Here is a 16029-nt window from a genome sequence, read left to right as displayed (position 1 = left end):
ATGAGAGCCGCGGCCACAGGGGCTGTCCGCGCTCTCTGGCCCCCGCCGCACTCCGCGCCCCGGAGCCGCTGACACCGCACCCGAGCCGCCTACACCCGGCTCAGCTCTCGTCGGTCTCCTGGCCCTGCAGCTCGGGAGTTCTTGGGAACTCTGCGCCCGCCCGGCTCCCGGACTCCACTTGCCCCGCGGTCCCCAGTCGCCCACAGTCCCCATGGCCACCCTGAGGGGCGAGCTAGGAGACGCCTGAGGAAGCCCAGACGGTGCCCGTCCACGGCCCTGCGGGCTGCGCGGCGGGAGTCTGCGCGGAGCTATGCTGAGGCCGCGGGGTGCGGAGGAAGCCGCGCAGCTCGCCCCTCGGCGTGCCCGCATCCTGGTCCCCGCACCCAGACCCGCGACCCCCGACGTGTCCCCGGCTTCTGCCCGCCTGGGTCTTGCCTGCCTGTTGCTGCTGCTGCTGCTGACTCTGCCGGCCCGTGTAGACACATCTTGGTGGTGAGTGTGGCTCCCAGGGTGGTTGGGCGCAGGGAACGAGTGTGCTTAACTGCTCCAGGCACCCGCTGCTCAAGCACCAGGCTGTTGCCTGGGTGGTACTGGAGATGATCCCGGCGGGACAGTCCCAGAAGTCTCCGGTGGCTGGTGAGGGGTTGGAGAGAATGAGGCGCTGGAGACAAGAGCAGAGCGCTGAGCATCTGGAGCAGGTAGCTAGCTGGTGGTTGAAGTCCCCTCGACTGCTACACTGTGCCCCCTGTGTTTCTACCTCAAGCCCGCAGCGCAGAAGCTACTGTCCGATTCTCCCTCAGGGTTGGTTCGAGGAACCAGTAGCCTCTCCACATCCTGCAGTGGCTGTTCCGCACAGTCTACAGCTGTGGCCTTCAAAAAGCCTTCCACCACCAAAGGTCTCCCCAGGGGCCGTGGAGTAGGGGGCAGCTGGCTGGGACCCACATTCCTCTGCTAGTCTAGGCCACACAATGAGGTAGTAGTATCCACAGCAAGACTTAGAAGTGAAATTGAGGCACAAACTACTCCCTTCCCCTTAATTCCCACAATTGAAACCAATTAAACACTTGGGGTTGCATAACCCAGGCATTTGTCATCAGCCTCAGCTTTGAGGGTGTAATTTTGAACACTGATGTCCCTTTTTGCCTTCCTGCCCCAGATGACCTAACCTCCCACCTCTCCCCTAGAAGCCCCAGCAGCTTCCAGAGAGTCTCAAGACTTTTGAGACCCTCTCTTCAGATCTCTTGTAGGCCTTAGTCTTCAGACACTTCCAAAAGGCAGATGAGGCAAAAGCTGGCCGCCTGCTGGGTCCTTGGTAGAACCCCTACCCAGCCCCAGGACTCCTCCAACCCTGCAGTGGCACCCTCCTTCCAGAAAGGGCAAAGGAAGCGGGTAGGATTGAACTGCAAAACGTTTCGGTCCCCTGTCTTTTCTCCTCACCCCCTTCCAGTCAAACTGGCTTCTGGGGCTGAGCTAGTGCCCCTCTCTAACACGCAGCACCCCGTTTCCCCCTTGCTCTGCTCCTTCCCTGAAGCAAGCCCCCCCACCTCCACCCCCACCCCCCCTCCCCCAGAGCGAGGGCTCTTCTCTTGCACCCCTGTGGCTTTTCTCCTCTTGACTAGGAATCTGGGCTGGAGGGGTGAGGGGTAGCGGGCTGAGGGGCAAGCCAGCTCGGGCTGCAGATTCCTATCATTTCAAGATGCTGCTCTCTCCATCCCCACCCCCACCCCTGTTTTCCTGTTAAAGAAAAATCTTTCTTTTGGATCTTTTTTATCTCTGCAGTGTTGGGGAAGGCAAGGAGGGGGGTTCGGATGGGGAAGCAGAGAGGCCTGTATCTTACATCTGGCTTGAAACATTCCTTTAGAAAGGGAAAGAGAAGGAAGAAGGAGGGGGAGCCTTTCAATGACCAGAGCGAGATCCCAAGCCCCCTTTACCTTTCCGACACAGTTTGGCTGAGGGTCCCTGTGGAGGCAGCATGGGAGCACGAAGGGCCCGGTGCCCACCTTTATCTCGCTCACATGGTAACTGGCTTTTTGAAACACTTGATTGCTTTGCAGCAGTCTGAGACAGTCTTGGTGACCTATGGATGCTTAGATGAGGAAGTGGCACTCTGGACATCTCCACATCCTGGTAGTGGTTCCTAAAGACTCACCTGCAGCTCTTCTACTCCCCATTTTCACCCTTGACTTCCACTCCCTGTCTCTTTTTCTTTCTCCTTTCCTCCTAGAGGTTCAGATTAAAGATGTCGCAGAAGCTACTAGATGGAAGAGCTAGGTAGGGAGGCAGGTGACAGAGGGGCTGAGTGGTTCTTATGTCCGTGAAGACAGTATCAGGACCAGAATGAATGTGGGTACAGAGCTCATTTCCATCTCCTTGCCCTCACCTTGTCACAGCTACAGTCACAGGTGTCTGTCTGTCTCAGTGGTCACCACTTGTAGAAGGAGGAAACCTGAATTCTGAAGGCAGGTCTGGCCCCCAAGATTATCTCAAGCCCAGCAAGGCTAGTAGTGTGTACAATCCCTGGAGGAGATGGGTGTCTATTGACTCAGAGTGTCTGTGTTCTACTTTGGAGCAGAAGGCCATCCCTATGATCTTCACAGCCTAGGATTCTTCCCCTTCCTCTCTAGTAACTCCTCTGTCTCTTTCCTTAACTTGAAGAAGACACAAATGGTTTCTTCTTAGTCTTTGACAAGAAATGTGGATATGTGGAGATGCACAAGAGCTGGGCATGTTCTTGGGCTCATAAAGAGAGATCACAGAGCAGGGTCATATTAGTACTACTGTTACTGTAAACACACACACACACACACACACCCTGTACTGAATCTTTACTGAGTTGCAGGCTCCATGGCCAACCACCTTGTTGAGCATCATCTCTGATCTCCAGGATAAGCCTGCGGTAGGTACTGTTATAATCCCCATTTCACCAACGAAGAGACTGACGGATAGCAGAGGAAGGGAAAACAAAACAACCTTGCTGGGTGCGGTGGTGCACGCCTTTAATCCCAGCACTTGAGAGGCAGAGCCAGGCGGATCTCTGTGAGTTCCAGGCCTGTCTGATCTTTATAGCAAGTTTTAGGTCCGCCAGGGCTACAAAGTGAGACCCTATCTCAAAAATAAGAAAAAAATTGCTCAAATTTATACCAATTTTGGAGTTATATGGTTTTATTTCTAATCAAATATTGTGTGCCTCTCTTGCTTCTAGAATAAAAATGAATTTTGGCTGGGTATGATGGCACACTCCTGTAATACTACTACTCAGGAGGCTGAGGCAGGGGAATCAAAACTTGGAGGCCATCCTTAGATGTATAGTAAGACTCGGTCTGAAAAAAAACAAAACAACCAACCACAAAAGCCCCTTGAGTTTGAAGTCAGATGGCTTCCCTCATCCTGGTTTCCACCCAAGTGTCCCTTCACAGAGTGGGGTTTCCCTGCCCCTCATCCTGTGGCATCATCTTGGTGGTTTACTGTTGCTGTTTTTGAGACAGCGACCTGCTATATATCCTTGACTGCCCTGGAACGCTATACAGACCAGGCTGGCTTCAAACTCACAGAGATCTGCCTGCCTCTGCCTTCTGAGTGCTGAGACTGAAGTTATGAATCACCACTCCCAGCTAAGTTCTAACACACCAGTGGATAGACATGAAAGGAGGGGGTGGAGATCCCTGGCTCCATTAAACGGACAGAGACATGGAATGTCTGAAAAAGTATAGGTAGTGTTACAAGGAATCAAACTAACTGAACTGGAGTTGGTGGCAACCTAGGGGGAGCGGGAAGCCGGGGATAATCAGAGCAAGCAGGTGTTTATTCAATAGCTACCGAGTACCTATGACACAGCAGTCTTTTCTTAGCACTGGGGGATACTGACATGCAGATTGGGGTTCAGTAGACCTGGAGGCAGAGTCCAGGCACTTACAAATCCCAAGAAACAAGGGGCTAGAGTAGGGTCTCAGTGATTCTGTCAAGGGAAAGGATGTGAATTGGTCAAAAGCAGGCGAGGAGAGCACTCTGGTGCAGAGGCTGGGAAGGAAGTGAAGAATTAATTTCTGAAAGGGAAAACAGGACGTCAGAACTGAGGCGTCCTCCCCCAGACAATAAGCTGAGGGATACCGTGAAGTCTTTGTGCCCCTAACAGCTAAGCTCAGTGCCTGGCGCGTGGAGGCATTGTGCAAGCATGTGTGGAGCTGCGGGACATGGGTTCAGCTTCAGGCTCGGTATTATTGGTGGTTCCCACACTGGCCTACAAGGATCCAAAAACCAGACAGCAGGCAAGCCCCACGCAGGGTCTTGAAGCAGTTACTTAGGCAGTAGGCAGGGTAGTAGGAAAGCCTAATTATCCTCCCATCTTAGCTACTGAACAGATGTTCCCATGCTCATTGAGGATGTAATATGAAGGATCAATGTGGGCTACAGCAGAATGGATTAAAGTCAGACCACAGGAAGGCCCTTTTGCCAGAGTTTGGCTTGCCCCACTCCAGACTGTCTATGAGGGCTGGATTATTGGTCTCCCATTCCCATCCAACCTCCTTCCTCCAAGCCCCAGATAAAAAAACAAACACCCATTGCCTAGATCAGTGATCTGGGGCCGAGCTGGGCAAGCAGCATGGTGGTGAGTCAGGGCTGAGCTCCAACTCTGATGGTTTCAATCCTCCAGACAAAGCACCAGGGCAGTGGGTGGAACTCAAAGCTGTGCGTCAGGCAAGCCTTTCCGGCCTGGCCCAGCCTGGGGTGTTTATTTTGTTTGTTCCTGGAAGCTGCTGCCCTGATGGACAGTGCTGGGGATGCTGATTCCATGGGATTTGTTCTTGGAGGGACAGCCCTCTTGCCCTTCCCTCTAGACAGATGGGGCTCATCAGCCCTGCTGAGTTCCCGAAGAAGCAAGCGTCAACCCCCCTTGTATTTGCCTGAGTTCCTGTCACTAGTGGTGATCTCGTCTGTGGGTGACGGCTGGCTGTGGGGATGTATGGTGGGGGTAGGGCTCAGGGATGGTTGGCTTGCCCTTCCCCTGTGGGCTGCCTTCTCTTCTCCTCACTCACTTCTAGGCCCACTTTGGGGTCATTCCCAAACCACTGGCTCATTCGTAGTTCGGACCAAAGGTTTTCTGTTTGCAGTAGCAACTGATCAATCACTACAGCTCCCACCTGTTCCCTGCAGGAAAGAGAGTGGAATCCCATTTCAGTGTCAGCACAAGAGACTAGAAGGCGCTGCAAAGACCAAAGGAAGTGCTGTGTGGAAGGTTCACCAGAATGGGGTGGGACAGAGAGGGAGAGAAGCTGAGCTGCCAGAAGGGCCTGAATGAGTCTCATCTCTTTGGGGGACTTCTTGGGGAGAAAGGGTGATATACTGTTTTCTCTCCAGAATCTCTAGAGGTAGAGCCCAGGGGTAAGATTGTTTGAAAGGTCATATTGCCTTGAGCAGTTTTGAATGATGCTGACAGTCCATCAACTCTTCAGTGGCCATCTCGCTTGACCTTGTAAATTATTCAGACTAGAGATTCTACCACATTATTTGTTTGTTTGTTTATTTATTTAAAGAGATAGGTTCTCACTATGTAGCCTTGGCTGGTCTAGAACTCTATGTAGATTAGGCTGCCCTGGAACTCAGCAAGATCTGCCCATCTCTGTCTCCTGAGTGCTGGGATTAAAGGTGTGTGCCATCCTGCCCACTGAACTCTTACTGCTTTGTCCTGTTCAGGCTTCCTGCTGTAAACAGCTCTTTGTCCATGAAGGTCCTTCCTGGACATTGTGCTTTATAGGTTGGGGAAAGTTATTTTAAAAGCTTCATTGGTTATGAAAAGTAAAGGGAATGGGGAGGAGGGTAAAAAATGGGGTCTTGTTCTATAGCCTTGGGATTGGATGGAAGTGAGGACTTTTTTAGCCGCATGGTCCAAAGCTGTAAACATTACTCAGAACTACCCATCATGTCTTTTCCAGCCCCTCTTCTCTTCATCCTGTGGCCAAGCTATCTTCATAGACCAGTCACTCGATTCGTGCCTCTTACATGTGCGTGTAAGAGTGTTGTCTCAGATTCTCATTTTTGTTATTTTTCTGTGAGGATCTTAATGTTTATTAAATAAACAGGCAGTGGGTTTGTATGACATGGCCACAGCTTCTGTGTATGACACATGCCTGGCTGTGTTCTTGAAGTGTGTGTTACTTTGGCCTTTAGCTAGCGAACTGGTAAGGATAGGAGACCACTCAGTTACTCTTTCTGCAACTGTGTAGCTTTTTTTCAGAGATTGTGGGTAGTGGTTCTACCTGTCAGCCTCAGAGAATGTCTTGGGGTTGGAAGGAATCTCTTTAACCCCCTTTATCCCTTGGCTGATGCCTGCCTCCTTTTGGAACGCTGTGACAAAGCCATCTCCACTTCACAGGTACATAGGGGCACTAGGAGCCCGGGTGATCTGTGACAACATCCCTGGTTTGGTGAGCCGGCAGCGGCAGCTGTGCCAGCGCTACCCAGACATCATGCGTTCAGTGGGTGAAGGCGCCCGGGAGTGGATCCGAGAGTGCCAGCACCAGTTCCGCCATCACCGCTGGAACTGCACCACACTGGACCGGGACCACACTGTCTTTGGCCGCGTCATGCTCCGAAGTAGGGTCCTCCTCCACGATTCCCACCCCCTTCCCTTCCTTTGCTTGGGGTGGTGAGTTAGAAGGGTAGGCATGATGCCCTTCGTTTTCCACACACTACCTCATAATCTAAGAAACAATTGTGGGCAAACCTGGGAAACAGGAACAGCTGCTCATTACCCTAGATTTGTAAGCCAGGGCCCCCCTCAACCTAAGTGCTTTGAGATGGTGGGTCAGGGTAAGTATTCTCTGGCCTCCCCATATCCCAGTCAGGCAGGCGTCCATGTACTATACAACTAAGGACGAGGACCAAGTCCTCTGCTTCTTACCACCACGGTCACTATCGTCACCCAGTCACCCTAGCAATCCCAACGTTATAGTAATGGGAACAAGAGATAAACAGAAAGGTGGTGTGTAAATATTCCAAGAGCTAGTGCTTCCCTCCAGTTCAGCAAGAGTTCAGCAGAGAGAGACAGAAAAGAGGAGAAAAGGATGAGACAGAACTCTGAAGGTGAAGGAGAACTGGGGGTGATGAACATTCGTCCCCACGGGCAAGGAGAGGACCGAACAGGCTAAAGTTAGTATGTTTCTCTGAACAGGCTGACCCCCGGGGCAGGGGTCGACATTGCAGGGGAACTGTCCAGCAGAGGAGGCCTGAAAACCCTGGAATGTTGACCACGGCAGGTGGCACTGCATCAGAACTGTGTGTGGGGGTGGGGGGTGGTGTGTGTGTGTGTGTGTGTGTGTGTGTGTGTGTGTGTGTGTGTGTGTGTGTGTGAGAGAGAGAGAGAGAGAGAGAGAGAGAGAGAGAGAGAATAACTGAGTAGAGGTCAGCCCAAAGAGGTCAGATGTGCAAATGAGTGGCATAGGGAGAGCCAGCAGACGAGGCTGGCTTCTCTGAGAAATGCTCTTAGAGGGCAAGGACACCTTGACAGGTGGAGTAGGCTCTAGAAAAGCTAAGGAAGCTTCTGGAATTGTGTGGATTGAAGAAGGAGATGGACAGAGTTGGGCATGTGGCCGGTCCCTGCAATCCTAGCACTAGGGAGGCTGAGACAGGAAAATCTCAAGTTCAAAGCTAGGTTACATAACAAGTTCCAGGCCTGGACCACTGAGTAAGACACTGTGGAAAACACCCAGAAATGTGTGTGTGTGTGGGGGGGGTGGTGGTGGAGTGTAAGACATGGACCGTTCCTGTAATGTCTGCCTCTCTCTGTGTAGGTAGCCGGGAGGCAGCATTCGTATATGCCATCTCATCAGCAGGAGTGGTCCATGCCATCACTCGGGCCTGCAGCCAGGGGGAACTGAGTGTGTGCAGCTGTGACCCATATACCCGAGGTCGGCACCATGACCAACGAGGGGACTTTGACTGGGGTGGCTGCAGTGACAACATCCACTACGGTGTCCGCTTTGCCAAGGCTTTCGTGGATGCCAAAGAGAAGAGGCTTAAGGACGCCCGGGCCCTCATGAACTTACACAACAACCGCTGTGGTCGCACGGTCAGTACTCACATCTGGGTGTGTACATTCACATTCTCTGGTGTAAACCAGCTAGTGTGACCACAGGCTGAAAGCGGAGGTGGGAGAGTTGATGGCTTCTGGATCACTTCCAAAATCCCTAACATTCCGCCACAGAATGCAAGGGAGCCTGGGAATGCATAGGTTCAACCAGGTTCTCATCAGACAGGAAAGTAACTTTCTTTCTTCTCTTCCCCTCTCATCCCTCCTCTCCCTCCTGCTTCCCTTTCCCTGTTTCCTTCCTTTTTTCTTTTGTTTTTTTTTTGGGGGGGCAGGTGGTTTTTTGTTGTTTGTTGTTTGTTTTTTGAGACAAGGTCTAGGTAGCCCTGGCTGGCCTGGAACTCCATATATAGACCAGGTTGGCCTTGAACTCACACAGATCCATCTGCCTCTGCCTCCTTAGTGCTGGGATTAACCGTGTGTAACACCATGCTCCACCTTGTTTTGTTTTGTTTGAGACAGGGTCTCACTCTGCCTATAGCCTAGGCTGATCTCAAATTTGCGGCACTAGCTCCCGTCTCAACCTCCTGAGTGCTGGATTATATGTGTGTGCCACCATGCTGAACTAAAAAATACATTCTAAATTTTTAAAATTTGATTTGTATATGATTGTACGTTCATATGTGTATACGTGGATGTACAGGTCTGGGCTTTCTCACAGAGACCAGAGGAGGATGTCAGATGTCCTGCTCTGTCACTTTCCAACTTATTCCCTTGAGACAGGGTCTCTCACTGAACCTGGAACTCAAGTCCCAGCAATCTTCCTCCCTCCAATCCTCCTGTTTCTGTACCCCAGCCCCCATCACTGGGATTACAGGTAGCCCATGTGCTACCATGCCTGGCTTTTTATATGGGTTGTACAGATTTAAACCCAGGTTCTTATAGGGACAGTAAGCGTTCTTACATGCTGAGCCATCTCCCAAACCCCAAAGTAGCTTTTAATTTTTTATTTTAATTGATTTATTGTTGTGTGTGTATGCATGATGTATGTGGGTGGGCATGAACAGCACGGTGCATGTGTGGAGGTCAGAGGACAACTTTGTGGAACTGGCTCTCACCTTCCACTTACATGTGGGTCCTGGGGATCAAACTCAGGTTGCCAGGACAGCATGGCAAGTGCCTTTCCTTGATATCAGTATCACTGGCCCCAAAGTAGCTTTTTTTTTTTTTTTTTTTTTTTTTAAAGAGGAAAAGCTCCCTTCATAAAGACCTTCAGGTATTGCTGTAGGCTATTCACTGGAATTTGAGCATCTGTTCTATACTGTGCTGAGAACTGACATGCTATAAAAGCAAAAGGCATGCCACTTGGCTCTCTAAAAGGATGTGTAGGCTATAACCAGGAGTAGACTTGCTCCTGGGGCTTGGCAATCCAGCAGGCAGTCATGAAGAGCAAAACACTGTTGGTCCAGGAAGATGTCCTGGAAGAGGTTCTCTGACGTGGTCAGAAGAATCGGTGGGATCTGGCAGAGAACCACCAAGGGCTCAACCAGCAGGCCTGGACCAGCAGAGCTCAGAGCACTCCTGCTTTTGACCCCAGGGTGACTAAGCAGTGTCCTGACCTGCTCCCTCCCTCCCCTAGGCTGTGCGGCGATTTTTAAAGCTGGAATGTAAGTGTCATGGTGTGAGTGGTTCCTGTACTCTACGTACCTGCTGGAGGGCACTCTCAGACTTCCGACGCACAGGTGACTACCTGAGGCGGCGGTATGATGGAGCTGTGCAGGTGACTGCCACCCAGGATGGTGCCAATTTCACAGCAGCCCGCCAGGGCTATCGCCATGCCACCCGGACTGATCTTGTCTACTTTGACAACTCCCCTGACTACTGTGTCTTGGACAAGGCTGCAGGTGAGGAAAAGCAGGCAGAAAGTGACATGGGACTTGGTTATTAGTGCAAGCACTTCTGCTTAATCCAGATCTGTCCAGTTTGTAGGAGTTAAGGAAAGGAAAGGAGTCAGTTGCCTCCTTACATGAAAATCTGGTCTTGAGATAGGTGGTTTGTGCCTCAGGCTGCCAGGCCAAGGTTGCACAAGTAGGTCATATGACACTCTACTATATCCCCAGTGTCTGGGATACAGTAGGTACTACTCAGAGAACATTTAAATGAGCCACCTGTTTTCAGTTCTGAGCAAGCTGCGAGCTACACAGAAGCATCAGATGTAGCACTAAGCCTTTGACTTTTAACAGTCTAGCTAAAAAAATAAGATGGAGCTGGGGATAGAGCTCAGCTGATATAGCATGTGCTTAGTATGTACAAGGCCCTGGGTTTGACACCCTCTACTACCAGAAAAAGAAAGAAAGAAAGAAAGAAAGAAAGAAAGAAAGAAAGAAAGAAAGAAAGAAAGAAAGAAAGAAAGAAAGAAAGCAAGCAAGCAAAAGCAAATGTAACTACAAAGAAAGATGTCTAGCCAGGCAGTGATGGTGCACGCCTTTAACTCCAGTACTCGGGAGGCAGAGGCAGGTGGATCTCTGAGTTTGAGGCCAGCCTGGTCTACAGATCAAGTTCCAGAATAGCCAGGGATACAGAGAAACCCTGTCTCAAAAACAAACAAACAACAGCAAACAAACAAACAGAAAGAAAGAAAGAAAGAAGGAAGGAAAGAAACAAAGAAAGAAAGAAACAAAGAAAGGGAAAAAAAGAAAGAAAGAAACAGGAAAGACGCCAGAGGAATCAAGGAGGTTTGTTTGAACACGGGGAATCAATCTGCTTCTTGATTTGTTGCCACTGCAGACTCCAAAAGGCGTGAGGGAGACAGGAGGTGATCTCTGCAAAGGCTCCTGAGCAGCAAATGCTTGAGAACAAGCAGAAAATGGCCGTTTTTCAGTCAGTTCTGTATATGTGTGGTGCTGGGGAAGGGGGTCTTGGGAACACTGCAGTGATTAGAGAGGATAGAAGCTCCCACTGTGGCTCATCATCTCTGGTCCAGATAAGTTAAACCAGGGACAATGTGCGGCTCGCTGGAGCTGCTTCTCCTCTGGTCCCTGTTGCTGGGCTCCTAGGCTCTTTGCTGGAGATTCACTCGTCAAGATTTGCTAGAGTGGAGCTCCACACCATGGCTGGCTTCAATTCTGTTTGTTTTCACTCTTATCATGCCTAGAGTCAAGTGGCTCAGAGCGCTTCAGCCCAGAGATGGGTGGTGTTCCCCAGGACAATGGAAGGTGTAGATGCACTTTCTAGAGTGCTAGAAGTGGGAAGCGTTGGGGAGGTCCTCTGGACTCTCCTAGTGATTTACTATCATGCGTCAGTTTTTCCATGTGGTCTAATTCGGAGGGTTAATCTCTGGATGCCTGGGAATAATTCCACAGCACCTGAAGTGTAATCTGTTTCACACTCAAATGTACCTTTAGAGACAGATCTTTGGAGTTAGGAGGGAGGACGAGTCATATGCATATTAATTTTTCTCAGAGGCATAAAATTAAGTCCCATAAACCGATATAATCCAAACGGTATAAGCCAGCCCAGGAGTATGGAACCAGGTATTCCCTCCAGGCAGTACTATCCAACTAAACTTGCTGCAGTGATTGAATCTCCATTGCTGCTGTCTCCTCATTGAGCATGTGAATTACATAAGTCCCCTCTTATCTATGGTGGATGTGTTCCAAAATCAGGGGATGCCTGAAAGTGCAGGTACTACTAAACCTTTGTAATATGCTTCTCTTAGACATATATACCTGTGGTGAGGTTTAATTTGTAAGTTAGGCATGGCACATGATGAATGGCAAGAACAAATAAGAAGATAGTAGGTCCATTTTTCTAGCAGTGCTGTTGATCTAACCAGGGCCTTGCAATATGCTGGGCAAGGGCTCTACCACTGAGTCCCAAATAGGTCAATTTTAATAACATAGTGTGATAAAACATTTACAAGTCTTAATCATTTATCTTTGGATTTTCCATTTAACACTATTGGAACTACAGTTGATGTTGGGTAACAAACTACAGAGACTAAAACCATGAGCAAGTGTGATGGACTACTACAGCGTTGGTCCAATTCAAAACTGAGCCTTTTTAGTTTAGCTCATTTTAATTCACTGAATCTAAGAGAGCACACACTGTTAGTAGCTACTCTACTGGACAGCATAGCTCCAGACTGTAGAAGAGGGTTTTGGTGTTTAAGACCAGCCTTGGAGTTAGAATGATGTACGTAGTAGACCTAGTCATCCCACATTCTAGAGCAGTAGTTTGCTAACATTTTAGATTAATTATTACTGTTGTTAAAAAAAATGGAGGGGGCTGGAGAGATGACTCAGTGGTTAAGAGTGCTTGCTGTTCTTCCACAGGACCTGAGTTCAGTTCCCAGAACTCACATTAGGCTGCTCAGAACTGCCTGTAACTCCAGCTCCTGGGGACTGATGCCTTCCTCTGGCCTATGAGGGCATCCACACACAAGTGTGCATACACATACATACAAAGATGCATACACACACATAAATAAATAAAATAAATCTTAAAAAGTAAAACTGAGGGCTGGAAAGATGGCTCAGGAGGTGAAGGCGCTTCTGCAAACTGTTAACCTGAGTTTGACGCCCCAGGAGCCATAATGTAGAAGGAGAGAACCAGCCCCACAAGCTGTTCTGACTTCTGCATGCATGCTGTGGCCCGTGCATGCCCATAACTTCCATATATATATTCAAAAAGAAAGATTGAGCATCTACCTCCTAGATGTCCCACTCCTGTTGGTGTACTGTATATATTATAAGATATGCATGCTCTATCTGTTTCTGTTGCTGTACTGTGTATATTATAAGATATGCATGCTCTCTGTTTCTGTTGGTGTACTGTGTATATTATAAGATATGCATGTTCTCTTTGTATCTGTTGCTGTACTGTGTATATTATAAGATATGCATGCTGTTTCTGTTGGTGTACTGTGTATAAGATATGCATGCTCTCTGTATCTGTTGCTGTACTGTGTTTATTATAAGATATGCATGCTCTCTGTATCTGTTGGTGTACTGTGTATAAGATATGCATGCTCTCTGTTTCTGTTGGTGTACTGTGTATATTATGAGATATGCATGCTCTCTGTTTCTGTTGGTGTACTGTGTTTATTATAAGATATGCATGCTCTCTGTATCTGTTGGTGTACTGTGTATAAGATATGCATGCTCTCTGTTTCTGTTGGTGTACTGTGTATATTATGAGATATGCATGCTCTCTCTGTTTCTGTTGGTGTACTGTGTATATTATGAGATATGCATGCTCTCTCTGTATCTGTTGCTGTCATCGTCATTGCTATAGTGCCATGGATCCAATCCAGGGTCTTGCAAATGCTAGGCAAGTACTTACCACTATTAGCCCTAAACGCAGAGATTTTAAACCAATAAGCTAAAAAACAAAGATAAAAGTTCTGCATTTTCTCCCCATATCCTTGTGGATTATGGAGACTATTGCTGTTGAAGTTAGTTGATCCATTTTTTTCTTGACGTCTCAGACCAATCACTTTTCCATTTCTGTGCCCCTGTTACTGGGGAAAGGATTGACAGGATCTTTTGTGCTGACATCTATTGGAATGAAGTCCTGAGCATTTGCTGTGCAATGAGAAAGCTATCCTCCTAAAAGGGGTATAACACAGGAACTCCCTAGAGATATGCCTCCAGCCAGTCATGCCACCTCTGTTGGACAGCAATGATAAACACAGCATAATAATCTATTCCATTAGATGTTGAGTAGTTTTGTTTCCCTGAGACAGGATCTTGCTATCCATTTCAATGTGTCCTCAAACTCACTACATATCCCAGGCTAGCCTAAAACTAAAGTGACTTCCCTGTCTCAATATTTTGCATGATGGTGTTATAGGCACGTGCTACCATACCTGCTAGGTGTTATTTTATACACACTCTCATATATGGAAACTGAGGCCCAGACACATTCTTTAACTTGCTAAATAAATACAGCTCTGAAGTGGCACAGCTAGAATTTAAATCCAGATAATATGACATCACAACCCCCACAAATTAGAGAAACTCACCCAGACTTACAGTTCTTACATTTTCCAGTTAGATTCTGAAGAGGACATGGCAGAAAGGGGCTGCAGGTGAAATCGGCAACCTCTGGGGAGCTTTAGTGGTGGAAACAAATGAATCTGGGCCAGAGGGCAATGAATGATCACTTTGGTTAGTGGTTATATTTTCAGAAAAAGAGACTCTTTATGGCTTCTTAAAAGAGTATAAGGGTACCCAGAGTGGCTAAAACGAAAGTAACGTGGTTTTCACCTCTCTTCCTCAACTCAGGTTCCCTAGGTACCGCAGGCCGCGTCTGCAGCAAGACATCTAAAGGAACGGACGGTTGTGAAATCATGTGCTGTGGCCGGGGGTACGACACAACTCGAGTCACCCGTGTCACCCAGTGTGAGTGCAAATTCCACTGGTGTTGTGCTGTGCGGTGCAAAGAGTGCAGAAACACTGTGGATGTGCACACTTGCAAGGCCCCTAAGAAGGCAGAGTGGCTGGACCAGACCTGAATACACAGATACCTCATTCATCCCTCCACTTCAAGCCTCCAACTCAAAAGCACAAGATCCTTGCATGCACACCTTCCTCCACCCTCAGTCCTGGGTGGCTACAGCTTCTGTTATGGACTTGGAGAGTGATCCAGAGGGACCCCAGTGTCCTGGCTGGTTCCTTAGCCCTAGGAAGGAGTTGATAGGGGATGGATATGAGACTGAGTGGCTCCCTGATGTTCCAACTGGAGGTTTGAAGGGAGAGTAGAAGAGGTAGGAGTCTGTCTTCAGAGTGATTTGGGTTGCACTAAAGTCAAGGCTCATTTTCCCCTTTGCTTGCACTGATTTCTGATACTCTTTGGGTATGCAACAGAAAGGGAATCTGGAGGTAGCTTCCTTTTTGATCCAACTGTAACAAGGACAGATAGGACAGAGATGTAACTGCCTGTCTCTTCACTGGAGACAGTTTGTGCAGACAATCTTAGGCTATAGCATTCTGCTGAGACCCCGAGACAGCTAGATGTGCTAGCCATGGTGAACAGGGCTCCATCTCATGCTCTCATGCAGCTTATAAACTGGTGGTTTTGTGAGTGGGGAAATCACATAACTATACAATTCCACATTCTCTGTGTCTCCTTTTCCACCTACATCAGACACCAGCAGCCTGCTCACTGGCTGCCTGTGCAGAGTGAGGGAGCTTGCAGTGGTTCAGTCTTAACAGACCACTAGTGCCCCGGAACAGAACTGTGAGAGAATAGTACAGTAAGCCTGGCTAGGTCTTGGGACTTTCCCCCACCAATTATTCTGGACATTAGGTGGGTTTGGAAAAGACTAAGTGAAAGGCAGGTAGTCATGGGGGAGGGTGAGCACACCTGATCTCAAGGGCTGGGCGAGGATCAGTGTGTACTAGGATGGTAGAGATGTCTCATTTTGGCAGTTGTTTAGGAGAGGCCCATCAGCATTGAAGTAGGAGCAAAAGCAAGGTGCTGTACAGAGAAAGAGTTGGTGCTGGAGCCAAAGTGATAGACACCTTAGAAGACAGTAGTCTTCCCCCATTTACTCAGCAAATCTTTATTTTGTGATTCTCCGAGTGCTACTGATGACTACTGTCCACTCCATGACTGACTTAAACAGAAGGGTTCCCTCTGTGCCCCCAGCCATTGCCTAACCAGGGTATGCAGTAGTGGAGTCTTTGAAGACAGCAGGCATGGTAAGCTAGAAGGTAGGACGTGGGGTTTGAAATCTTGATGGCCTACTGTTGTATGACCTACACAGTGATCGTCTTCTGCCTATTGGTAAACAGCAATAGTATAGAAATCTGCAGTTATAACAGACCTAGGTTTAATCCAGCTATTTACTCACTCACTGTATTTTTTTATTTTCAGCAAGGGTCTTTAAATTCTCCTGGCCTGTTTTCTTATCTGTAAAATGAAGGTACATGCCTTGCTCAGAAATTGAGATTTATCTGTGTCCTAAACTCCAGCCAACAGATATACTTCATCAAACCTCT

At 48.6% G+C, this 16029-nt stretch overlaps 1 protein-coding gene across 1 annotated transcript; it reads left to right on the top strand.

Moving 5' to 3' along the window:
• Positions 1 to 14: 14 nt before the first annotated feature.
• Positions 15 to 16029, top strand: Wnt2b (Wnt family member 2B). Its single transcript, XM_052731065.1, has 5 exons — positions 15 to 492; positions 6371 to 6591; positions 7788 to 8065; positions 9663 to 9927; positions 14311 to 16029. The coding sequence occupies exons 1-5, from the start codon at positions 311 to 313 to the stop codon at positions 14538 to 14540; spliced, it is 1176 nt and encodes a 391-aa protein (XP_052587025.1). The 5' UTR covers positions 15 to 310; the 3' UTR covers positions 14541 to 16029.

The sequence above is a fragment of the Peromyscus californicus genome, unplaced genomic scaffold, assembly GCF_007827085.1.
Source record: "Peromyscus californicus insignis strain IS unplaced genomic scaffold, ASM782708v3 Scaffold_9__1_contigs__length_137607984, whole genome shotgun sequence".
Taxonomy (NCBI): Eukaryota; Metazoa; Chordata; class Mammalia; order Rodentia; family Cricetidae; genus Peromyscus; species Peromyscus californicus.
Note: the sequence above shows the minus strand (reverse complement) of the source record. Positions and strands in the feature narration are given on the sequence as shown.

What these genes read in the sequence shown, in the direction of transcription:
- Wnt2b (XM_052731065.1), top strand. Translation starts at nt 311, where the DNA reads ATGCTGAGGCCGCGGGGTGCGGAGGAAGCCGCGCAGCTCGCCCCTCGG. An exon ending in CGTGTAGACACATCTTGGTG is followed by an intron (nt 493 to 6,370) that starts GTGAGTGTGGCT and finishes TCCACTTCACAG; the next exon opens with GTACATAGGGGCACTAGGAG. An exon ending in TGGCCGCGTCATGCTCCGAA is followed by an intron (nt 6,592 to 7,787) that starts GTAGGGTCCTCC and finishes CTCTCTGTGTAG; the next exon opens with GTAGCCGGGAGGCAGCATTC.